Source organism: Myodes glareolus, chromosome 6 (assembly GCF_982192425.1).
Source record: "Myodes glareolus chromosome 6, mMyoGla1.1, whole genome shotgun sequence".
Taxonomy (NCBI): domain Eukaryota; kingdom Metazoa; phylum Chordata; class Mammalia; order Rodentia; family Cricetidae; genus Myodes; species Myodes glareolus.
The window spans coordinates 26,422,862-26,449,064 of NC_142031.1; the positions used below are offsets into that span (position 1 = coordinate 26,422,862).

Genomic DNA, 26,203 nt, shown 5'->3' on the forward strand with positions numbered 1-26,203 from the left:
GAGCGTTAGTAATATGTCACAAAGCTTGGACCTTGAAATAGGCCACCTGCAGCTGGTGGCAGATGTCACAGTGTGACCCCAGGTTCTGTTAGCAGTCTAGCTTCTAGAGGGGTGGCACAGATCTTTGGGCTCTGTGGTGGGCACAGCTCTCCTGTGGGTGTGCACCGAGGCAGCCCTTTCTGTATCATGTCACCTACTGTGGGCAAGGAATAAACTAGCCAGTTTCTACCTTCGTCCTGGTGAATTAAGGGTAGTTATAAAGCTGATATTGTTCTGAGAGAGGTTTCTGGCAGCCTAGCTCTCCTCAGGTGACCCTTAGAAGAGCATCCTGGACACCAATGGTAACAGCCACGGTGCCGACAACAATGGCATCCGTAATTACAGTCACACCGTTTATTAAGTGCCTTGTGGTGCCAGATACTCCTCTTGTTCATCTTCTGGTTTCATTCTCAGAGTGACTTTGTTCAGCATCTTGTTATTCCCTCTTTATGAGGACACTGAGTCACTGGGGCTGAGTAATCTTCCCAGGGCCACACAGCTAGGAGGCAGCAGAGCTGGCCTTAGAGTCCCAGGCTGCCCTGGCCCTGAACCTGACATCCTTCCTACCATGGGTCAGGGGGCTGTGGCCTCACCAGTGAGCCACTGGGCAGGAGCTGGCTGGAGTTGCTGTCAGATTTGATGCGGGTGTGAGGAAGCTGCTCTTTTTCTTTGTTGCTGTTGCCCTTCTCATCCACGATAGCGGTTGTCTGTTGATGTACTGGTAGTTCTTTCCAGAGCAAGACGGTTGGAGAATAAGTCAGGTGACCACAATGCTTATTAAGGCACATCCTGTCTGATAATAGTTAATCTCTGACCTACAAGACCTCTATGTATGGATGTGTTGTCTGAGAACCCCACAAGGGCGGTGTATCCAAGGAGGTACAATTTCTAGCGTAGCTTGTATTTGTGTTTATTATAAGGCTTTCCCACTAGGTGGCAGTGAAGCATCTTGACCTAATAAACTTATAAAATAGAACTTCCCGACATGGAGTCAAAAGTCTTAAGAAAAAGGCATTTTCTTCTAATTGCCCTAGAAGTGCTCGTGAGCATGTACCTGTTGCAGGCACTCTTGCAGGTGTATGGCAGGCCCTTCTCAGCTCTTAGGCTGGCGACTGGCTAGAGACTATCTCCTGCTGTCTAGGGCTGAGAGACAGAAAGGTGACGGGAGAGCTCATGGTCACACCTAGAGCTGCCATGCTAGGAGTCTGTAAACCTGGCATCACACCTTCCTCTGTTGCCTTGCCCTGCTTCCCACATATCTCTTAGTGAGTCCTGCTCACCTCCCTTTGGAAACCCCTGAGCAGGCCAGCCTTGCCCCATTCCCCACTCATCTCTGGTCTGTGCTGGGGAGGGAGACCCCTCTGGAGTGCTGCTGATGGTGGCTTTATATCCCACGTCTTGTAAGGACAGTGGCCACACATCCCTGTGTCTCATTTGCCATTGCTCTGTTCTTCCTGGCTTCCTGTGAGCGTGCTCTCTTCTTGCTGATGTGATAATAGGGTTGGGGGTTGGAGGGGGGTCTGGCTGGAAGCAGGTGTGTCTCAGCTGGTGGGCAGGATGGTAGGCACGGAGGGAAGTGACCGAGAGACTGAAGTAGGTGGGCCAGGATGGAGCAGGAGGCTGTTCATGCTCGTGTCAGCATGTAAGTGCATCCATGTGTAAGCACACGTGTTTGCTGTAACGGGGGAGACATGGGTGTCTCACTGGTGCTCTGGAGCCTGTGTTGTGGGAGGACAGCCTTGGCCTCGTGCAAAGATGTGTGCATTCTGATCCTGGACAGCACAGTGCCCAGTTGAGGCTGATCCAGCATCCTCCTTTTTCCTGCTGTTTGCCCACCTCAAGCCCTATCCTTCTCCATTCCCGTGCCCCCAGTGCATGCCATTGCTTTCTGCCTGTTTGCCCTTCCAAATTCCATGGCCTTGGCCTTCCCCCTACTGTGGTATCTTTTCTAATTTGCTGTCCCCTGCAGACGGAGGACACAGACTTACCTTACCCACCACCCCAGAAGGAGGCCAACATCTACATGGTCCCGCAGAACATCAAGCCAGCTCTCCAGCGCACAGCCATCGAGGTGAACCTGACTGTGGGCTGGGTGTTGTCTCCTTGGCCTCCCCACTTCCTGCTCCAGCCTTGCTCAGCTGCTCTCCCCTTTCTCTACCCCCAGATACTGGCCTGGGGCTTGAGGAACATGAAGAGCTATCAGATGGCCAGCATCTCTTCCCCCAGCCTCGTGGTGGAGTGTGGTGGCCAGACGGTGCAGTCCTGTGTCATCAGAAACCTTCGGAAGAACCCTAACTTTGACGTCTGCACCCTGTTCATGGAAGTGGTGAGCTCTACCTCCCCACTGTTCCCCTCCAGAGCCCTGAGGGACAGAGTGGCTTCATGATCCCAGCAACCCTGGGATTCAGCTCTGGTTTTCAGAAGGGTTCAGGTGTGTGTGTGTGTGTGCGCACGCGCATGCGTGTGTGTTTCGTAGCTTTCCCTGTAAAAACAGGAGTTACTTCTTGCTCCATCGAAGGTTTTTGTCCTGTGTGCAGCACACATGGCTACTTCCCCCTCCTGCCTGATCCTGGGCCAGCAGACGCCTCAGGAGCCATTCTCAATCTGTTTCCTTAAGGAAGGCTTTCCTTGCCAGGGCCTCCTCCCAGGGAGTCTCCAGGGCTGACCTTCAGCTATTCTCCCCAAGTTTCCCTGGTTCTACCTTAGCTTGAGCCTTGCAAAGAAACCTTCATCTGCCAGTCCCAGCTCCCCCCAAATCCAGTTACTCAGTCCCCTGTCCCCAGGCCATGCGTCCTCAGCTGTCAGCCCCATCTCTGTCCCCTGTCTCCAGGTTCATCTCAGTCCTCAGTTTGCTGTTTCTTAGCCCCAAACTTTCAGCCCTTAGCCCTTGGCCCCCTAGTTCTCAGCTTTCAGCCCCCAGTTCTCCAGACTCTAAACACCAAGTCTTATGGCCCTTGGATCCTCAACCATCAACCCCCAACCCCAAGCCCTTGCCTTTCCAGCCTTTGATACCCCAGCCCTGATCTCCATTCATTGGCTCCCAGCTCCTCCCAGAGCCTTGAGTCCTCTACCTCCATTTCTCCAACCTCTGATCGCCGAGTATTCATCCCCAAGTTCTCAGTATCCCAGCCCCTAAGTCCTTAGCCTGGCCTTCCAGTTCCCAGCCCTAGTTCTCAGCCCTTCCTGTCAGCTACTAGATCCTCAGCTTCCAGCCTCCAGTCCCTCAGCCTTGGCTCTCAGAATCCATAGCCTCAGCCCTCAACAGTTCCCATAGCCCTCAAACCTGATCTTACATTATGGTCCCAGTCCATGGTCTCCCAGCCTCTGTCCTCACTGACCCCCTAACTTCTGATCCATCAGCCCCTGGCTCCCCACCCTCACCCCTACAGATCTCAGCTCCAGTCTCCCCCACCCCCACCCTGCAGTCCTCTGCCATTGGCCCTGAACTCCCAATCCCTGGTTTTCCAGTCATCAGACCTGTATGTAGTCCTTAGACTCAACCCCCAGCGCTGAGGCCTGAACCCTGAGTCTCCCACTCCGCAACCTTCCAATCCTCAGCCCCCAGCCCTCTCCAGCTCCCCGGCTTGCCTGAGCCCAGTGGCCGGTGTAAGTCAAGTCTGAGAAAAGGAAAATAGTTTGCGAGATGAAAGCACGATAGAAATTCCAGGCCCAGTGGCTGTCAACAGGGGCCTTCTCTTGGCTCAGCCGAGACGCCACTGAAGGAGTGCGTATAAATTACTTCAAGTTGTGTTCAAAGTGCTTTTGGGGTGGGGGAGAAGAATCTGGGTCTGCAAGCCAACTTCTGAGTATCCACTTGGGGGGGACTGTCTGTAAGAAATGTTGAGTTGCAGCCCAACTCCCCTCTCACCCCCCAAGCAGTGCAGGTTCAGAGAAAATAGACTTGCTCAGACTTCAGGCTGACCTGGGTGTCTTTGAAGGGAACGCTGTGGGAAAGCAAGCCGCCACACACAGCAGCCAAGGACAGACAGGAAGGTGTGTGGCCTCTGTCCCACCGGCTAGCACTGGCTGGTGGCTACCATTTTGAATTTGGGGCACTTGGGGACTCATAGTTATTCTCTGTCTCTTGGTCCTACCCATGAGGGTTCTCCCTCACTCTTTCCTCTGAGACTCTCTGGAAATTGTCTGAGGACCATATTTAGATTTCTCCTCCTCTCCTCTCCACAGATGTTGCCCCGAGAGGACCTCTACTGCCCCCCAATTGTGGTCAAGGTCATTGATAATCGCCAGTTTGGCCGCCGGCCAGTAGTGGGTCAATGCACCATTCGCTCCCTGGAGAAATTCCTGTGTGACCCTTACTCGGCAGAAAGTCCCTCCCCACAGGGTGGCCCAGGTAAAGAGGCACAAGTAACCTTTGCTGAGCTGGCCCAGAGGTGGGGGCCTTTCTTTCCGCAGGTTGGCACATTTTGAGCAAGTGATCCTTGCGGGTGGGAAGCAATGTTCAAAATAGGGGTGGTAGTGGAGAAAGATCTGAGGGGGGGGGTTGTAGAGGGAGAGGTGGAGAATGTGGGAAGATGCAGGGGATAGAATCAGGAATGGGAAGGGCTGGGGGCAGAAAGAAGCACCTCCACTAGGGTGTGAGGGTGGGGAGATTGAGTGGTCTGGTGACGGTCCCTCGACTGAGGCCCTCACAGGAGTGCACTTGCTCTCCCTGCAGATGATGTGAGCTTGCTCAGCCCCGGGGAAGACGTGCTTATTGACATCGATGACAAGGAGCCTCTTATCCCTGTCCAGGTAGGACAAGTGAGATGGCAGCTCCCTCCTGCCCCAGCCTTGGGTGAGCTGGCCTTAACTTCCCCACCCTGCACCCCACATCTCGCCTACCCCCCCTCTATCCTTCACAACCATAAGGTCATTATACCCATCCCTCTATGCCCTGGTGGCTGGGTGCTGCCTGATGCAAAAACACGGGTGGGAACTTTCAGTCTGATTGGAGAAGGGGTGTGTAGTCCTTAGGATAAGACCTAAACTTTTTTCTGGAATCATGTGGGGGAAAATGGAACACCTACCTTGGGGCTTCATTGAAGGCTTTCTGCCTGAGATCCCTCAGTGAGAAGGGAATGGGAGGGAGTGTCTCTTTTTTGAGGGAACGTTGTTCCGTGATTTCATGCTGGGCAGCTCTTGGAGGTAGCTTAGAGAGAGCAGGCTGTGTTTAGGACTGTAGTGTATCTCACTTGTCTCCCACCTCCAGGACCAGAAAGGGAAGATTTGAGGTAAGACCACTGCAACCTGCTGGTCATCAGACTTTCTTTGGCTGGGAATTCTGCGACCTAGGTCCTGTCGGTGACCACAGAACATGTCAAGGCATATGGCAGGAAGCCTATGACTTAGTTCACCCAAGGAAACACTGTTCCTATCTTGGGCCCTGAATGGGCTCTGCATCCAGTACTTGCCCCACGAGAGGTGGAGAAAGCCCTACTTAGAGAAAGCCCTACAATGGCCTGGACTTGCTCAGGCTCTCACCCTCGTCTGTGGCTGTACATGCAACACCCAATGCCTTTAGTGATCCTAGAACTTCAGGCTGCTTGTTCTCAGGCTGCAGTGAATAGATGGGGAAGGGGAGGTCAACAGTTGGGCAGATGGATGGATGGATAAGCAGGTGACAGCCAGCAAGGCTCTGTACTCTTCAAGCCACCATTAAATCTTAGCTTTGCACATGAGAGCAAGCTTGAGAGCTGAGATGGCCTCAAGATCCTCAGAGCTTGTCTTTGGAGTGTTCCATAGGAATACTGAGTGCCAGTCTCTGCCACTTTCTTAATCTCCTATCTTCCGCTGCTCCCAGGGGAGCACCTCCAGTTTTGCTCCTGGAGCCAGGCTGCTGCAGAGGCAGGAAGTCTTGCTCTTTGATCTGACCAATGCTGAGAAGGCGTCAGAAGCCCCAAGCCCTCATCTCACAGCCTCTAGCACTCACCAGGGCTCTGCTCTGCCAGCCTACTGCTGAGACCACCTTTGCCTTTGTTCTCTTGCTCAGTTCATTATTTGAGACTCAGCTTAGGAATGTTTACCACTTCTCTGGCAGGATCTTGGCCACTGCATCAGCTCTAGGTCCTGCATGACTCTCTGGGTCTCAGCATCTTCTCTAACTAAATGCATGACAACAAACAGGGTGCCTTCTTTTTATGTCCCCAGTGTCCAGCACGGGGCCTGGTATAGAGGGGGTATTCAATGAGAATTTGTTTAGATGGCCAATGGGTGGATGAATGAATGGATGGATAGAGGGATGGGTAGATAGGTGGATAGATGAATGGATAGGTGGCTAGGGAGTAGGCAGATGAATGGCTAGACCGGTGAATAAATTGATGGATAAATGAGAGGACAGGAGGATAGATGAGTGGATAGATAGATTGATGATGGATAAACAAATGAGTAGGTAGATGGGTATCCATGGATGAGTGGATGGACATATGGATGGATGGATGGATGGATGGATGGATGGATGGATGGATGGGTGATAGATGAGTAGGTTGATTACTGATGAATGGATTCATGGATAGGTAAGTTGATGGGTGGCTGGGTAGATAGATGGAGAGGTAGATGGATTGGTGAACAGATAGATGGATAGATAGGTAGATGGATAGATGGTTGAATAGATGAATAGATTGGTAGGTGGATGGGTATATGAATTATGTATATATGTATATATGGATGGATGCATTGGAGAATAAGCAGATAATTCGCCCATTTTCTATGTGGGTCTGAGGAAGAACGTTTCCTAACAGGAAAACTGAGTGGAACTTTGAGAGGGCTCCATAGTGATGTCAGTGCAAGTTTGTGTTTGTCTTCCTTGTTGGTGGGTATTTGTAGCTAAGTCAGTCCTAATCTCTGTCTTGCCCTTTTCCAGCTTCTGTTTCCTGCCCCCATCACAGGTCTGTCTGAATTGCCACTAAGTACATGGCTTCCCAGCAGGATTACTGCTGTCTCTGTGCCACCTTCAGTGTCCACAAGCTTAGATAAGGAGGGACTGCTTGGGCCCTACTGGCTCTAAACACAGCCAGAGGTAGACAGTGAGGAGGTCCAGGCTGGACAGACTCCTGGCCCTGGCATGAGGGGCCCTGGGCTGGGCCTGAGCAAGAGTCAGAGCCAGAGCTAGGCCTGTGCTCTGGGCAGAGAGGTGGGTGGCCAGGAACTGGGCTGCTGGAGGTGTGCCACACAGGCAAGGCTGGCCTTGTCTAGGTCAGGAGATGGCAGAAGGAAGAGGAAGACAAGAAAAGGAGGAGGAGAAAGAGGAACCAGCTTGCTTTGATGGGAGAGGCCTGGGCCCCGTTCTTACTGAACATACCATCTGGCAGGAACATGCCATTTTGGAGAGGTGATATGTGTGTTTACATAGTAAGGCTTTATGTGTGTGTATGTGTGTGTGTGTGTATGTGTGTGTGTGTGTGCATGCATATGTGTGTGTACTCTGTGTGGGTTTCAGACTGGTTGTTGGGGTGTGTATGTGTGTTTATATATGTGGTGTTTGTACAGGGGTATATATTTGTGTGTGTGTTCCATGCAGGTTTTAGATTAGCAGCAAGGTTATGCTGTGTATATAAGGGATATATAGATAAGGTGTGTGTGTGTGTGTGTGTGTGTGTGTGTGTGCATTTGGTGAGGTAGTATGTATGTGGTAAGGTGGTGTATGCATGTGGTAAGGTGATGTGTGTAGTATAGTGCATACATGTGGTGAGGTAACATGTGTGTATATGTGATAAAGTTGGTATGTGTGTGGTCAAGTGGTGTATGCATGTGGTAAGGCAGTGTGTGTATGTATTAAGGTAGTATGTATGTTTATTGTAGGTATGTGTGGATATGTCAGTGGTAGATGTGTGTATGACTGTGTGTGTGTGTTGCAGTGAGGTGTGTGTATGTGGTAAGGTGCTATGCATGTACATATGGGTGGTATGTGTGTTACTGAGGTCACAGCTAGAAGGTGGCATGGAGGAGCCTCAAGAAAGTGGTGGGGACTTTCTCTCTTATGATGGCCTAGGATGTGGGCAGCTCTCAGGTTCAGGCTAATTTGGAGCTCACTGCTCCAGATATAGTCTTGAGGCTACCATGAAGGTGGAAACACAGTCCCAGAATTGGAGCAGCAAATTATGGCCTCAGCCCGAAGGGGAGCGTGTAATTTCTGCAGCTGTATGGAGCTTTGGCGCTATGTTTAGCTACATGTGTTTCTTTTGCTCTGGTGACCTGCCTGTCCCCCTCTCACCTTCTTTAAAAAGGAACATTTTCAAAATAACAGTGAGGCCTCTGAGGGGTCAGAGCAAGAAGGGGAGGGGCAGAGTCATCTTTGGCCCTCTGGGGGCTGCTGGAGGTACGCACAAGTATGTTCTGGAAGGTCCTACCGTACCCAGTATTGGCAGCAGCCCTGGCTGGTTGCCAGTTCATCTGGCTGCCTTCTCAGGTTTGGGACCCAGAGCTCCTCAGTGATGCTTCCTACACAGAAGAGAGGGTTGGGAGTCAACCCCCCACTCCAGGTCTCAACAGGTCTCCTCATTTCTGCCCTGCACCTGACCATTCTTCCTGCACAGGAAGGGAGCCTGGCCTGGGCTTCACCTTTTCCAGGGTCCTCTCAGAGTCTCTGGGTCACTGAAGAGGAAGGCTAATGCTGGTGGCTGTGGGTCCCCACTGACTCCTGGCTTCTTCAGCCTCACCTCCCGTTTCTCTTGTGGCAGGACCTGTTTGCTGCCCCACCCCCACCTCAGATCCGCTGTGTGATTTTTTTCCCCTCTGCCCTGCTTTGTTCTCCTGCTATTAGCTGTTCACCTGCACGAGCCCTACCCTCTCACCTTGGCCTCTTGCCATGGCCTCCAGGCATGTCTGAGGTGCTCCTGTAAAACACTAAATTACAGTCCTAGAGATGCAACTGAGGGTTTATGGTGAGGAGCCATTTCTAGGACAAACAGCAGGGGTGCACTGTGAGACTCCTTCAGCTTCCTCTGTGTGCATCCGGGGAACCATGTGGCCCCCAGCTTCTGGAGGATCAAGGCTGGGCATCTTGCCCTTGCTCGGTATGGGGGTTAGTGACAGAGGGAGCAGATGATGAGGACTGGAAATGTCTCTGGAGCAGGTAGGTTTGAGAAAGGCAGGGAGAGTGGCTGAGTAGGTGGCACCTGAACAGGTGGCACCAAAGGCAGTTAGGTCGCAGCAGGAGACTGGATAGGCTAGCATGGTCTTCCTCACATTTAGACCCTGACTTGTCGTTCATTGTTGCTCTGGGTCATTGCGGTTCAGGGAGGTCACAGAAATGGTTGGGTCATGGAGCTGGGCTTGTCCAAGCTGGTACAGAGGGTGCCTGGAGGGAAGGGGGGGGAGAGCCCTGCTCCCTCAGGCTGGCCAACCTTTCCTGTCACAGGTTCTCAAATCTTATCACTAACTGGCTTGTTTAATTTGTAGCTCGCAGATGGGCTGTCAAGCTTGACCCCAACTAACCTGAGGTCTCCTCCGTCCAGTCCTCATGTAGGTATTCTTTATTATTTGTTGGCTCGGTTTTCCTGGCACATCTGGGATAATGAGGAGAGGAGGCATTCCTGTGCATGGTGCAACCGTGGAGGGGTGGGGAGAAGGTTCTGGGGTGCAGTCCCATAAATCTCTGCCTCTGGTCGATGTCCTGCTCCTCCTGAGCCTTACTTCAGTCCTGGTTTACTCCAGTGCTTGTGGGCTGGGCTTCAGTGTGGCTGCAAGGGCCAGAGGAAGCAGGCGTGCCCCTAGCTTCAACTCTGCCCTTCGGGGCCTGGGCCTGAGAAGGCTTTTCAGACGGCAGTAGCTAGCCTTTCTTGTTTCTCCCAATACCAGTGTGGGCGTGGTGGAGGACTCCTGGTGGGTCCTTGTGTACCCTGAGACCCAAGTGGTTGCCAGTGTCAGCCCTGCAGTGCCCAGCAGGGCTACTTTCTTTCTGCCTCTGATGATCTCTGTGGTTCAGGTTTCTTTCTGAATTATCTTTTGTGGGAAACACAGAAGACACAGAGAGTGCAGGGCAGAGGTAAAGCTATCTGCATCTCCATTCTCTGCTAAGACTGTTTAGACATGCCGTGTTCCTGGGTATATTTTATGTACTTGTTTATACCTCGAGTTTTACAATGTTGCAATCATATTACATTTTCTTATATCTTCTTTAAAAAGCTTTAAAATACAGTGTAAATGCTCTCCCACTATTTATATATGTACACACACACACACACACATACACACACACACACATTAGATATGGCCGAATGTCTCATGGAGCCTCTGGAAGGGCCAACTATTCATCACTGGACACTTAATTTGCCAACTCTCACTGCTGTTCTCCTTACATTCCCAGAAAGCTTAGTTCATTATCTGTAGGTCAGGTCATTTAATCTATCCCTAGATATTTTGTAACCTTTATTACTATTCTCAGTGGAATATCTTTCTTTTTTGTGACTGTAATTCTTGCTAGGAAATGCTTCTTCCTTCTTCCCTCTTCTTTTAGCCCCTCCCCTCCTCTCCCCTCCCCTCCTCACTTCCCCTCCCCTCCTTCTCTCTCTCTGATCCAGGAATTGAGCCCAGTGCCCTGTGCATGCTAGGCGAGCGCTCCTACCCAGATTTACACCCCAGCTCCCAGAGCAGTACTTCTGTATACTTACATCCAGCCATCTCTTTATTAAGCCCTTGTCCCAGCCCTTATTGATTTAAGAAAATGTCTAGGTGGATAAGACTGTTCAACCAGCTTGGCTTTGTTCCTCAAAGTTGTGTCTTTATTATTCCCCATTTCAGAACAGTATTTGACAGTAGAGGTGACACTGAGCAAAGTTACTCGGCCATTAATTTATGAGAATGGTTCTGTTACTTTCTTTTAGTTGTGGTAAAAACTCGCTGTTTCAGATAGTCCTGGCTTTGCCGAGATTTTGTTTTTTTTTACTGTTGGTTTTCTAATAGCTTAAAATTTAAATGAAGTCTGGCAAGGTGGCTCAGTGGATAGGAGTGCTTGCTGCCCAAGCATGAGGACCTGAGTTCAAATCCTCAGCATCCACATAAAAAGCCAGGCACGGACACATGGGTCTATGACCAATGAAGGGGGGGGGGGTGTGGCTAGCAGAGACAAGAGGATTCCCTGGGTGGCTGGTTGGTGCCAACTTAGCTCCAGCTTCAGTGAGAGACCCTGTGTCAAGACAACAAGGTGGAGGGTGGCAGAGCAGGATATGTGACGTGTTTCTTCAGCCTGCACGTGAGCACATGGCCTTGTGTACCTGCACGTACACCTGTGCATTTCTCCGCCCCCGCAAGGAAAAACAAGTCTAAGTGTTTAATCTTATCAGTATCATTTGGTATTTATCAAGACAATGCTTTTCTATACGTTATTCTGATAACATAAAGAGCAAAGGCCCCATGTTCCTGGGGTAAATCCGAGGTTGCCATCTGTCAAGAGTTCCTAGCTTACTCAGGCTGAAACCCGCTTCTCTAAGACAAGCGAAAAGTCAGCTGGCTGGCTGGACAAGCTGGTTAGACTGGACCATTAGGCTCCTACATACTGAACACTGGCGTGCAGGCTCCCCCAAGTGTGCTCGCTCCTCTTCTAGTCACCCGACACAGCCAAGCTCTCTGGCTCCGGATGTGCTGAATGGAGGAGCTGCTATCCTTTCATTTAAAACCTCGGCCAACATGTAATATCTGTGATTTTTAGCCTTTAGTTTATTAATGTTTGAGAAGAGTGTAATGGTGCTACGGAAACATCTGAATGTGGGGTTCTCCGAAAATTTAAGATCTGTCTGGCATCTTCACGCCATTTTGTTTGTACTTTTTTTTTTTTTTTAAAAAAAGGCTGAAAGCATTAAATTCAAATTTTATAGTTTTTTGGTCATATTTGTGTCATTACATTGTTAGTGCAGCTGGTGTGAGGAGGTTGGAAGCAGTTGACTGTGGTCACACACACAGCTTGCTTGCCGGGAACCACTGAGGGTATGCAGGAGCAGCTGCCGGCCTTCACCTGGCACTGGCCTTTGTGGGACAGACTGTGGAGCGTGTCTGTCCACCCCGGGCAAGAGAAATCCTCTCATAGACCTTTGAGTTAGACTTGCTGATTCTTATTTAGAATTTCTGCACCTTTGCTAGTGTGGCTTTGGGCTGTCTTAATTCGGCTTTGATGCCAGAGTCACACTAGCTTCCCACGTGTCTTCCACACCTGCCGCTGCTGCTTCCCATGTTGGGCAGTCTCTGCCGCCCGAGGATTGACTTCTTTAATCTCTCTTTCTCTCTCTCTCTCTCTCTCTCTCTCTCTCTCTGTGTGTGTGTGTGTGTGTATACATTGAAGGTTAAGTCTGCATATGTATATGAAGGAGAACATGCATTTTTTTTCCTCAGTCTGATTTTGAATCAACTCGCTAAAACTACACTTTTTAGACTCATCCATTTTCCAGAAAGCAATTTTGCTTTCCTTTGTAGCTGAATAAAGCTCCATCACGTAGATGCACCACAATTTCATTACCTGTTCATCTGCTGAGACATATCCAGGCTGGCCCTGTTCCTTATTCTTTAAGAGGCACATTTTCCAGTAAGTTGTTATTTATATGTGAATGAAATCGTCGCTCATGTATGCTGATCTTATTTTCAAAACCTTTACTAAGACCCTTATCATTTCTCCTGACTCAAGTGTTCTGAGTTTTAGGCAGTTAGGTAATTTGTGACTAACCACTTTTCTTCTCTTGTATTTTTTATCTTTAATGTTTCTTTTTCCTGACTTGTTGCACTGGCTAGGACCTCTAGGGGGGTGTTTTGTGTGATTGATTATTGAAAGTATTCTTTCCTCTTCCTATTTGTGTTAGCTCATCAAGGGGTATGGAGCAGATGAGCTGAGAGACATCTCTATAGTTAACCTTTGTTATCAGAAACGCTGTTTTACTAAATGCTTTTTGTGTAGCTGTGGAAATGGTTCTGTGATTTTTCTCCTTTGACCATTTCCCGAATCACTTCCACTTGTTTTCCTTTTCTTTCAGTTCTGAAACAACTTCACATAGTAACTTAGTCACGACACTTTTTCTTTTTCTGTGTTGCAGATTCCATCTGCAAATATTTAGTTCTGTCTGCCTTTGATTCCTTTTTTCTTATATAGAGATCTGCCTGCTTCTGCTTCGTGAGTGCTGGGATTTAAGGCACGTGCATGGCCCCAGGATTTTTTTTGGCCTCAGTTTTGGTGAATGAGAACAGCCTGAGAAGTCTTCCTTTATGCCCTCCAGGCTTGGGAGTCTAGGCAATAGTCATCTTACAAGAAGCTTGGGTGAGAGTGAACTTTCTCTGGTCTCTAAAAAGACAGAGTAAGCCTGGCATCATCATTGCCTGTGTTTGGCAAATTCACTTGCAAAGCTGTCTAGACTCAGCATTCTTCTTGGGATATTTTAAACTGCTTTTGTAATTTGAAGAATCTTTATAGGACCTCTGAGATTTTCTGCTTCTAGGTGAGTCACTTTTGGTGATTTATATTTTACAGGAATGTATCCATTTCCCTCCCCCCAAATATTGGCATGGCAATTTTTTTGTAATGCCCACTTGATTTTTTTAGTTTTTCTTCTCCATCTAGCCATGTCTCCGTTATTCTCGGGATTTTATTTTATTATTCTTGCTACACATTGTCGGATTATTTTAATCATTTTCAAAGAGTCAACTTTTGAGTTGATCTTCTGTTTTGTTTCCTTATTTCCTAGCTGATTAATATTTTTATTATTTCCTTCCTCCTCTTTGGGGTGTTTATTGTATTTTTAACCTCTATGTAAACATCCAAGGCTATAAAATTCCCTGTTGAGTATTGTGTTATGCTTCCCACAGGACTTGGTGAGCAGTATTTTTGCCATTTTTCTGTTCCGAATATTTTCTTATTTCTGTTATTTCATTTTGACACCTGAGTTGTCTAAAAACATTTTGGAAGTTCTGAAATTATATTTCAATCTATCTTTCTTTTGTTGTTGATACTGGCTTAGCTTAGTTTTACTGTGGTCCAGAGGGTGTAGTCTGTGTGTAATAATACTTAGGTGTGACCTTTATGGCCCAGGAAAAGGTCCATTTTTATGACCTGCTTGTGTATGCCTGAAGAATGTGTGTCCTTCAAATGTGTTTTACAGGCTACATGTCAACTTAGGACACTTTGTTAATGTGTTATCAAAACCTGGGTTTCTTTGTTTTGTTTAATTTTAAAAACTATGTGTGTGAGTCTGAATGTGAGTATGTGCACATAAATGCAGGTACCTGTGGAGGCCAGAAGAGGGCACTAAATCTCCAGAAGCCATATTACAGTGGCTGTGAGCCTCCTAACATGGGTGCTGGGAACTTAACTTGGATTGCAAGAGCAATTTGTGCTGTGTGTGTATAAAATATTATACACATTTCATATATAATATATATTATAGTTTACTGTACACAGTACACAGGGATACAATCCTGGCTGGCCTGGAACTTGCTAAGTAGACCAGGTTGGCTTCAGACTCACAGAGATTCACCTGCCCCTGCCTCATGAGGCCTGGGAGTAGAGATATGTACCACTGTACTTGGACTCTCTATTCTTTAAAAATGTATCAGCCTGTCAATTTTTACTGATTATTTGATGTTTTTGCCATATTATTTTGTGTTTCTATTAGCTTTATCTTTTTATCTCTCTCTCTCATTCTTCCTTCCCTCCATCATCCATTCTTCTCTCCCCTGGAACTGGGGATTGAATTCAGGACCCTGAGCTTGCCAAGCTAACACTTTAGCGATGAGTTGTATCTCCCAGACTCTCTTTTTTCAGATATAAGAATCTGCTGTCCTTACCCTCTCATCTGCCCCTGTAATGCTGTGTGACTAGTGTAGAGCTCCTTCTGTTGCTGTTTGGGACAGGCTCTCACTAGCTGACCCGGGCTGGCCCTGCTTGAGGTCTTCCTGTCAGTCTCCTGAATCAAGGGACAATAAATGTGCCACCTGCCAACTTCATTTAATGTTGTTTTGGTTTTTGAGACAGGGTTTCTCTCTGTAGTACTGACTGTCCTGGAACTCACTCTGTAGACCAGGCTGACCTCGAACTTAGAGACCTGCCTGTCTCTGCCTCCTGAGTGCTGGGATTAAAAGGGTAAACCACCTCTGCCCGGCCTTATTTAATAATCTCAACCTGCATCTTTGATGTAGCAAAGTGTAAATTTAATTCACATGTGCAGCTTCTTCCAGAATATGATTAAGAACTGAATTCTCTTCCAATACTTTCACACTGAAATGTTTGTTGAACATTTCAGTTTCATCTTGTAAACTACATTTAGGTCTGTTTTTATTTTTTTTTAAGTAATCAGCTTTTTTTAAGCTATGTTAAATTTACTATTCTGTGTATCAGCCTCTTCTCTCTTACCTTACCTTTTCTTTAAGTAGAATCTGTTGAAATTATTATGTGGGAATCAGTTTATTTTAGTCTCTCCTGCTTTTTAATTGCTTGAGAATACTTTTACTTTTATTTCACCCTGTTTGGAGACTCCAGTTTCGCCGACATCATTTCTGCCAACAGTGTCTCTCTCTGAAGACTTTGCCATTCTCATTGGTTTTGGGTAGTTCTCAATTGTCATCCCTTCAAGAGTTATCTAGGCCTTGTTCTTCCCCCCTTTCCTTCTGTAACTCTGAGGAGACACGCCATGGACCATCTCAGTCCTCCGTGCCAGCTAAGTTTGCTTGTTACATCTGACACTTTATCTGTGACTTCCGCGTCCACAGGTATAAACAACACAGATTGAAAATGTTTGAAAAATGGTTTTGCTCATGGGACATACACATTAATTTCCTCATGCAATGCAGTTTAATAGCTATTTACATGACATTTGTTTCACACTGAGCATTACAAACAATATAGAGATGATTGACAGTATGCAGGAGAATGTGTGTAGGTTATATGCAAGTTATACATAACCATAGGTAAAGGCTTGAACATCTTCAGATTATGACCACCCAGAGGTCCTGCAGAAACTGAGGTTTACTCTGTTAATTTCTTCTTTTTAAAAGGTTTATTTTATTATTTATTTATGTGCATGTGCATGCACACACGCACACACACGCACACGCACACACCCATGCAAGTGTCTACAGAGGCCAGAAGAGGGCACTGACATTGTAGACAGCTGTAAACCATACCAAGTGGGTGCTGGGAACCAAACTTTGGTCTTCCAGAAAAGCAGCGAGCACTCTTAACTGCTGAGCATCTCTCCAGACCTGGGAATAAATTTTTTTTAAAAAATGTTTATTTTATTTTAAAAATATGTGTATGTGTGTACACCTGTGTGTGGGTACGTACATGGCAGTGCAGGTGCCCAAAGAAGCCAGAGGGATTGGATCCTGCTGGAACTGGAGTTCCAGATTGCTGTGTGAACTGGGTCCTCTGTAATAGTGGGGCATGCCCCTAACCACTGAGTCATCCCTCCAGCCCCCGTGTTTGTTTCTTGACGTCACACTTAAGCAGATTTCTAAAGGTCCATCTTCTCTTTATTTGATGGTACTTGCTTCTGATCTGATATTTAACCCAGTTTACTGAGTTTGTCATCTCAAGATGTACGTATTTTTTTGGACGTTCTTTTCTCTGCAGTCTGTTTAGTTTTGAAGGTCTCAGTCTGTCTTTTGTTTGCTGGAGGGTCCTTTGGTTCACATGTGATTTCCAACACTTCTGCTTTCTGTTCTCACGGGTCTGCTCCTGCAGAGGGTTGATCCTCACTGGCATTGGCTCACGGCGTCTTGTTCCTCATGCGTTGTACTATTTTTTGATTGTGAACTCATGCTCTTTGGAACTTTATCTGAGAATTCTTTGAGGCCTGGATGGAAGTCACATTCTTCCAGAGAGGATGTGTGTTTACTTTTACCAGAAGCCTGGAGACACTACAAACCCAGATTCACTTCAAACTAAATGTTCAGCCATGGCTTTGGGGGTCCCATAGTCAGTATGCATTTGGCTCCTCATTTCTCTGGATTTTTTTCCTTTCTTGTTTGCTGCTAAAGGTTTTCTTTGTGCCCTCATCATCTCCAGAGTGGATCAAGGCTTTAAAGATGCCTATTGATGTGACGAGCTTGCTGGGGAGACTTCTCTGGTTGTCTTCTTTGTCTTTTAGTTGAAAATCAAAATCTGTTTCAATTTGAAATCTGACAGTCCTGTTTTCCATCAAGCAGGTTTTGTCTCCTCCAGGATCCGGCGCTCTGAATTCCCGTCAGTGGCATCTTCTCAAACGTCCCATGAACACGAACAAAGCCATTTGTTCTGTTTTGGACGTGGCTCTTTGGCTCAGGGAAACATTTTTCTCAGTCCTCAGATTGTTTCCTCCTTTCGACCTTCAATGCCATCATCCTGTCCTTTGCTTAGCCTTACAGTTCTTGAAGTTCTTGCTCATTAAGCACTGGGAGCGAGGTAGAGTCTGTCCCTGAACATACAGACCTTTTTAAAAGTCAACTCAGATCAAGAAAAGATGTTAGACAGTTTAGAGTTTCTAGAGTTTTACTTTGCCAGTTGGGAATCCAACGGGGTGAAAGAAATCAGAACGAACTCAGAACCACAGGCACTCACCATGGGTTTTTCTGTGAGCTGAAGATTGTGTGTTTACTATGGCAGCCAGCATTATCGAACAAAGTCAGAGCCACAGTCCTTGCTAATGGATTTCTGTGTAAGGGTTTCCTAAGCAAAGCAGGATTGACTTTTTACACTAGGCCATCTGGGCAGGAATCTCACTTGGGGAAAATTCCTACAGTGTTGGTTGAGGAGATTCTAAAGTTTGTGTCATCCCCTAAGCCTGTTCAAGCATTCACATGAAGAATCCCAGCTTGCATTTGCAGGGAGAACAATGGCTGCCTGGTCCACGAGACCCTGGACATTGGTCTGGCTCATGGCCTCCATGTAGGCCATACAAGTAGAGAGGCAACTTGTGTTTAGAAGTGGGTAGGAAATTTAATGGTAGCTGACCAAGAATGGCAGACACATTTATCTCTGAAAGTGGGGACAGCTTTATTGCTTAGAGCCTCGCTTCTCTGATGATGCTTGTGCAAACACTATCACTATTCAAGGCTGGCTTCTTTCCCCATTCTCCCTCACTTGCTTCTCATTTTCTATCCTCACGTTCTTCTCACTAAGAAGTAAGACTCTATGAGAGGACATTCTTTCCTATTGAGGTGATTTTTGCCTCTCCTTGTCTTGACCTAGCACTCATTAGCTCAAGGTCACTTTCTCCAAGAACAGCCTTAGTTCCCTCAATTCCAAGTTTGGAGAGAATGTCTTATTGTGATTCATGAGTCTCGACAGCAATTTATCCCAGGACTTTGAAGTAGATGTTTTTTGACCAAAGCAATCAGTTACGGGGCGTCGCTCATAAGCAAGGAGCATTTCCAGCGGCTGTTCGTCTCCGAGCTGCGAGCTGCGAGCTGCGAGGCTGCTCCTCTGAACTTGAGAGTTAACTTTAACTGTGTTCATTGTGTATGTGTGTCTGTATTTGTGTGCAAACGCATGTGTGTTATAGAGAGGTCATAGGTCTGTGTCAGACATTTTCTTAGCCATTCTCCACCTTTTTTGAGACAGCCTCTCACTGAACCTGACGCTTGCCTGGCCAGCCAGCAAACCCCAGCGAGCCTTCTGTCTCCACCAGCACAAGGATTACAGTGCTGCTATGCTTAGCTTCTTATCTGGGTTCGAGGGATTGAACTTAGATCTTCACGCTCGCAAGACTTTACTGACTCACCATCTCCCCAGACTCCATATTCTTAGTTTTACTTTATTCCTGTATCTATCAGCTGAGCTGCTAAGGAAGATAGGTGTAGGTTTCCTAAGGACATGTACTTACGGCATTGGGGAGGTTAGAATCACTACAGACATTTGAAAGTTACAGAATCTTCTGCCATTAAATATATCCCTGTTGTCCATGGTGTGGGTGGGTGCAGGCTGATCTCCGTGACTCCCATGAGCTCTGATTTGGTGTCTGATGTCCTTGGTGTCATTCGGGTCTTCCTTGTGACTCATTCTCTCATTTTCTCTGAACAAATACAAATCGCCCATCAATGACAAGTGAAGGGATGGGGTGGGGTGGGGGCGAGGGGAGGGAAGTCAGAGCCGCAATCTGTTAGCTATTTGGAGTAATTGGTTATTTGCTGTGTGTGCGGGTTGGGAAGCCCAGCACATACTTTACGGTCTCTCCTGTTACGGGGGCTGGAGTCACCCCGTCGATATTGGATCCTGGTTGCTGGAGCCCTTGGCTCGGGGCGCCTTTCCCCTGCTTGGCATTCCTGTGGTCTCCTCGGGGGTGCACCCCTCCTCCCTCGGTGCACACTGCAGGGGGGACAGCCTGGGGTGAAACGTCTGGCAAACTCCAGGCCCCCATCAGGGTGGAGGCAGCCCTAGCTCCTTCCAGCCAGCCCTCCTTGCGTCTGCCCTCACTCTGTTACCACCCTCCTCCCCAAGGGGCCCTTCCCCTGGCATGAGGGACCTACTTGTCCTTCCATAGAAAAAGATTCTTCTTTTTCTTAGAGGGATATTCACAGCTTTCTCTGACACCCTACTGGCCAGAGGCTTTCTTCAGTATTTAACATAATGCCTTCTTACCCTTCTTGGTCCGGCACATGGTCTACTCCCTAGCCTGGGTTGAAAGGGGCTTAGAAGTTGTGCAGTCTTCTGTGCTGAGCACAAGGCTCCTTTGGGGCTCTTGGTGAAGCTTCATCCTTCACCCTGTGACTTCGACACATCTCTACAGGAGCTGAGGCCCAGGAAATCAGCACTGAGTAACACGTTTGAGAAAGATTTGAAAAGTTAACATGATTTTGCGTATGAAAAGGCACACGGTAACTAGAAAGTGGGTTGACTTTGGCACAGAGAGAGCTCCCCCCAAATCCCTTTTAAATTGAATTTAAGATAGCTAATATTAGTGTCTGTAGTTTGATGGATGCTTCTGCAGTCCCGGGAAGGCCTTCAAAAATACTTTTTCTCTTAAGTAGATTGCTGGAACTCTTGTTAAGCAAAGCTGTCTCCACAAGCAGAACGAAGGTTAGGTAAGCTCCCGCGTCCCCCGGGCCCTTCTGGAACCGCCACAGATTCCGAATTAGAGATGTTCATTGCTTTCTTCACAGGATAGAAGACTCATCTGGAATCTTCTTTCTCTCAGCCCACCGAGTAGATTCCATTCTCTCAGGCCTTCTGCATGATACCCGCAGGGAGCCAAGCTGTGTCCAACTTAGACTTCTGAGTACGGAAATGGCTAACAGCCCAGTTCCCTCAGGCCCCTCACCCATGTGTCCAGAAACCTGGATTTCTTCAGGCCCTTCATGCATGTGGCCAAAAGCCCAACTTCTCCCAGGTTCCTCACCCATGTGGTCAGCAGCCTGCCTCCCTCAGGTCCCTCACCCCTATGGTTAGACGCCTGGCTTCCATGCATGCCCCTTACCCAAGTGGGGCACATTTCTCAACATAAAAATTAGCTAAAGATTCAGAGGAAGTTATATAGTAAGCCTGGATTCCCTCTGGTCCCGTACTTACATGTTCAACAAGTCCAGTTCCCTGTAATCTCATACAGATATGGCCAGAAAGCCTGGATTCCCCAAAGGCGCACTGCTCATATGGGCCCCTGTCTGTAAGAGGCTGACAGATAACCAGGCCCTGTCTTTGCCTAAGCCCATGTGTGTGTATTTACTGGGCCTTGGAAAGCAATAGAGCACTTGAGCCAAAGATCTTCCTTCTCTTACCCTCTGCTGATCCAGCTTGAAAGCAGGATGCATGGCATAGGGACCCTTCTACAGACAAGGAGGCTAGTGTCCCGGGGGTGTCAACAGGAGGCTGGAAATGATTGATGTTTGCTGTGAGTGTGTAGAGTTCTTCTGAGTCATTGGTAGCAGGATTTGGGCATCTGTCTTTGTGGTTTTGAGGCTATCAAGTGGTTTACTGTGCACAGGGGAGGTTTGAAGTCATATCTGGTCTGTGTCAGCCTGAGGACTTATATGTTGCATGTGTGTTTGTGCTTGTGTGTCAGGAGAAAATTGTCCTCAGTTTTTTTTAGACTTCAGGAATTGACATCCTGTTGTTAATTGAGCTGTGAAGATGTCACACCCGAGTTAGCAAAATTGGGTATCCACACTGAGGGTGTTGGCACTGTCAACAGCAACAGTTACCATGGCAACCAATACCAGGCTCAGACTATTTCTTAAACATCAGTACAGAGCCTCGTAATACTCTGTTGTCTGGCTGGCTGGAAATTATTTCCCTGAGAGAGGAACAGCTTTCTGTGCCGTCTGGGATATTCACTTAGTTTCATAAACAGCAGCCCATTGCTCCACTTAGAAGAGGGGCTGTGCTTCTACCTGGTGACCTCACCTTAGCTTTATAACCTTGGTGGGAAATGAGCTTTGCCAGCAGCTCTTCTGTTTCATTCCAGTGGATGTTCTGGGACGAGAATCTCTGTCTAGGAGCTGCGGCAGGAAGCCTAAGCCACCTCAGTCACTGGGAGGTTGAGTTGTCACAATCAATAGTTCCAGACTAGTGTAGGCAACTTAGTGAGAACCTGTCTTGAAATAAAAAATAAGGTAAAGGGGGCATGTAATTCAGTACTAGAGCACGCGCTTAGCATGTTCAAGGCTCTGGGTTCCATCCGCAGTGATATGTGTGTGTACCCCTGAACCCCAGTTTCCACTTCCTGCCTCCCAACAGGAGTTAGAATTTCCACTACAGGTTTTGCTTTCCATGATCACAAGAGGCACGAGGCACTGGGGTGATGGTTTGGATCTCACCATGCAGACTCAGGTCTTGGAGAGTTGGGGTGCCTGTTAGGCTGACTGTCTTTGTTGCCCGGCTTTGATTGGTCAGCAACTGAATGCTGGCTGTTAGTGGAAATCCAAGAGGCTTCCACTTGGAAAGAGGAATGGCCTTGAACCGTGGGCATGGGATGTCACAGTGGCAATGGCCAGATCTCTGACTCAAGCCAGATGACACTTTAGAAGCCAATCTTCACGTTTCTTCCTCCTCTTTGCCGTAGTCCATGGTTGATGCTTAGCTGTTTCTAGATGAAGTCAAGGACATTGGCACTGGAGGCCACAGGACCAGTTTCCTCCCTTTGTGGAGGTGGAGATTCAGTTTCTGGGGCACACCTGGCCAAGACCTGGATAGTTCACCTCAAGGCTGTGCTAACTTATTCTGGAACTTCCTTGACAGGTGAAATGGGTTTGAAATAACTCCCCAGAAGCCAGGATGGGGTAATGGCAGGAATGATATTTTCAAGCCGTGTCCGTGAGTGTGTTAAAAATATCACTTTATTTTCTGTAAGTCAACTTAATCTCCCTTTTGAGCTCTCATTTTTTCCTAATGGCAGAAAATCCCTGGTAATCTTAGGCATTTTAGGTTTAAACTTAGTCACTTTGGGCTTACTTTTCCCCTCCACACCCCAGAGTGGGGGGTGGTGGCTAAATTCTGGTTTGGCCTTCCTTAATGTTATTTCTCCGGGGAGGGCGGCCTGGTTCCCAGTACCAGTCCACCGTGGCGTCTCTGGGCTCTGACTCGGGGACACATGGATCAGATTGCACTTTCTGCCATCTTCTCTTAGTCCTACCTCTCCTGAGTCTGTCTGTCTGTCTGTCTGTCTGTCTGTTTCTCTCCTTTTCCCTCTTTCTTCTTCCCACCCATCCTCCCTCCCTCCTGTCCTAACCTGCAGGATTAGCCATGGAGCATGTAACACTAATGTCCCATGTCACTCTACAGGTCTACAGGAAGTACCAAGGACTTTCTTTTGTTATATCTATGCGGCTTCCTGTGCAGTGCCTTGGCACAGTTCCTTGGAGCCCTCTGGCTAGCTGTATACCAAATTCTTCAGTTCATAGAGGATGAATTCGGGAGAAGTTAGGATGATTTGTCTGAAACCATCATACCCCTCTGGTTCTTGCTTCTATGCCTCCTGAAAGTCCATCTTCTTATTCTGTGATGGAGAAGAGTTGACTGGACAAAATGCTTCCTTAAACCTTTATTACTATCGTTTTTTTAGATAGGTCTCATAGATCCTAGGCAAGCCTCAAGCTCATTCTGGATCTGAGGATAACTATGAACTGCTGATCCTCATTCCTTCATCTTCCAGATGCTGGAATTACAGGTGTGCATCAGTGTACCTGCTCTGTGCAATGCTGGGGAACAAACCCAAAACTTCACGCAGACTAGGCAAGCACTATATCAACTGAGCCACACTTTCATTCCCTTAGATATGTAATTCGATGACACGTTATCTGTTCTTTGTCTCTGAAACCAAAGATCGCTGCTTGTTTCCCCTCCTCCAATGTTTAAGACCTCATGTACCCATCATATATCTCCTGAGATGCAAGCTATTACCAGGAAGTAATCTAAGAACTGAGACTGGTCATGTGATCAAAGGCTATGGGACCCTACCCCCATGGAAAGAGACCAAACAATAAAGACCTAAATGAGGTCTAGCTAATGTCTGGTGGGGATGACCACTGTGTAGACAAAGCAAATTTTGAGGGGGTAGAAATTGCTCAGAAGGAAGCTGTAGTTTGAAACATAGAGAACGGGAGAGAGCCGATGAGAATGCATTGAAGGAAGACTTGAAGGGGAGGGAAGTGATCAGGGATCCATGGTGTAGAACTCAGCCGTTTGAGCAAATTGAACGCCATCTTCATCAGATCAACTTTGTCTACCTGCAGGAGGCCATCAGGAATGGGGCTCTTGACTGTTGGCATCTCCTCCCTGAAGGAGGAGGTGGGGAGGGTCAATGGACCCTCACCTGAGTCCTGCTGCTCCAGCTCAGCTATTTGGATTCGGCCCTAATTGCACAAGTTCCTTGGGGGTCTTGGGAGGTGCTAAAGTATATAGTCTGGTGAAGGTTAGTTGAAGGGGCGTTGCCTATGTGGCTATGAGGAAGCCATCATCCTCGCTGGGTGAGGACTTTCCAGTGTGGCTGCTTTGATAACTCATATTTCTCTCGCTCATACTCTTTGAGTAATCCCAGGACACTCACTTGTTCCTCTGGGTGAACTTGGGTGGAACATACTTTGGTTTGTAGTTGGGATCTTATGAGGAGGTGGTAGGCACTGATGGTTCCTTCCCTCAGGAGGACAGAGACCCTTAGAGAGAAAGGCAAGGGAGTCTTAGACAAACTTGGGACCAGGAAGCCTAATATGACCGGAAGAGGTGAGCTGGCAAGAGAGCTGCAGGCTCTGACCTCTTGAGTCTTGTGAAGATCTTGTAAAGGCTTTAGCTTATTCCCAGTCTGCTGACAAGACATCAGAAGGCTTTGCACTCAGAGGGCCAGGATCCACTTACAGATTATAGGGCTGTGGTGGTGTGAGTGGATTTAGAGACAGGGCAGTAAGAGGAGAGAGACGGGAGGCCAGTTGAGACCAATATGAGGGAACGGGGCCTCGATGGCAGTAGTAGTGACAGGGTGGAGGTGGGGAATGGCAGATTCAGCATGTGCTCTGGACCTGGGACTGAGAGTTGCTGGTCTGAGCATTGGGAGGAGGGGCTGCCAGTCATTTACGGGAGAAAGGCAATAGAAGGAGCCGGTGGCCTGTTAATAACCAGGGCATTAGAAAGGCTCATGAGGCATACACTAGACCTTTGGAGGCATAAGTCAGTAATGACCACGTAAATATGTTTGGGTAGTTCAGAGAGAATGGTAAGACAAGAATTATAGACAAAGCTGGAGGAGGAGCTCAGAGGGTAGAGCACTAGCCCAGTATGCCCAGAACCCTGGGTTCCAGCCCAGGCAGGCCCTGTATAAGCCAGCCATGGTGGTATCTGTAACCACATAGCACTTGGAGGGGCGAGGCAGGAGGATCAGGAGTTCCAAGTTATCTTCTGCTGTACAATAAGTTTAAGGCCAGCCTGCTGGATGTGGGACTTTGCCTCAAAATTATAACAGCAACAGCAACAAAAGATGTTCTTGCTAAACACTGGGGAGGCAGAGGCAGGCAGATCTCTGTGAGTTCAATATCAGCCTGGTTTTATATAGCCAGTTCCACGGCTACTTTGAGAGGTCCTGTTTCAAACAAATGAACAAAAAGTTGTTCTTAAGAAAGCTGAGTATATCTGGTGGTGGTGGAGCAAGCCTTTAATCCCAGCACTCTGGAAGTGAAGGCAGGCAGATCTCTGTGAATTCAAGGCGTACCTGGTCTACAGAGTTCCAGGACAGCTAGGGCTGTTACACAGAGAAACCCTGTCTTGAAGAACCAAAAATAAATAAATAAAATTTAAAAAGCTGCATATACAGCAAGCTTTAGACACTGTTTAGTGCTCAAATGTTTGCCTATTAAAACAAAACAAAACAATATCCTCTTTATCCACTAATTCTTAAAATTTATTTTGTGTGTGTATGGGGGGGGAGGGAGAGGACACATATTTGCTACATGTGTGGAGGTCGAAGTACAATTTTGGAGTTATTTCTTGGCCTTCCACCTTGCTGAATTAGAATTCCTATTGTTTCTGCCTCACTGTGAGACCCAGGCTCTCCCATGAGCATCTGAGTCCTTCTCTGGTGTGGCTCTATCTCTCTCTAGGACAGCTGGGTTTACAGATGCCCCCCCCCCGCACTGTATGTGATTTTCGTGTGGTTCTGGGGATTAGATTTAGGCTTGTGTGGGAAGCACCCAGAGCCACTGAGCCATCTCTCAGGCATCATGCCGCCCAGTTCTTGCTTGCTTGGAATAAGTCCTTGAGATTCTGACTGTTCCTAGTGTGAGCTTCTAGGCTTGTGTTTGATCATTTGCCTTTTTTTCTAAGTTTTGTTGAGATGTCTGTGTCCACACAAGCCCTTATTTAAAGTGTTCAGTTTGGCAGCTTTCCTCCCTGTGTAGTGAAAGAGTTGAGCAGTATCCCCATAATCCATTTTAGAGTATTTCCCTCTCTGCAGGAAGGAGCACCCACTCCCTGTAGCCTCCAACCATCCCCAGCTCTACTTGGCCTTCGGTCTCATTGCATACAAATGCAGCTATGTAATTCATGTTCTGGTGATTGGCTCCTTTTGCTTAGCGTGTTTTCAGGGCTCATCCAGGTGGTAGAATGTTGCCAAATATTGTGCGTTCTTCAGAAGCCATGCTCTTGAGTCATGCCCACCTGGTGGCCATTCTGAAAAAGTCTGCTCGGCATTTTCAAGTGTCTGTTTTTGGATCATCCCCATTTTTCTAGGACGTGTATCAAGAGTAGACCGGGGGTGGGGGTGGGGTCTCATGGAACGCACTCCTTGCCTCTTTTCAGAAT

General features: G+C 47.7%; 1 protein-coding gene across 16 annotated transcripts in view; it reads left to right on the forward strand.

The window, feature by feature from the left end:
* The window catches only part of Dysf (dysferlin), a 204,419-nt gene that overhangs the window by 144,715 nt on the left and 33,501 nt on the right, over positions 1 to 26,203 (forward strand). For 8 of the 16 annotated variants that reach the window (XM_048416689.3, XM_048416691.3, XM_048416696.3 and 5 more), the window contains 5 exons: positions 2,009 to 2,110; positions 2,204 to 2,365; positions 4,225 to 4,390; positions 4,715 to 4,791; positions 9,436 to 9,498. In XM_048416689.3, coding sequence (XP_048272646.3) covers positions 2,009 to 2,110; positions 2,204 to 2,365; positions 4,225 to 4,390; positions 4,715 to 4,791; positions 9,436 to 9,498 — 570 coding nt within the window. The remainder of the gene's footprint in view (positions 1 to 2,008; positions 2,111 to 2,203; positions 2,366 to 4,224; positions 4,391 to 4,714; positions 4,792 to 9,435; positions 9,499 to 26,203) is intronic. The other 8 variants (XM_048416694.3, XM_048416698.3, XM_048416702.3 and 5 more) reach the window with 1 other exon arrangement.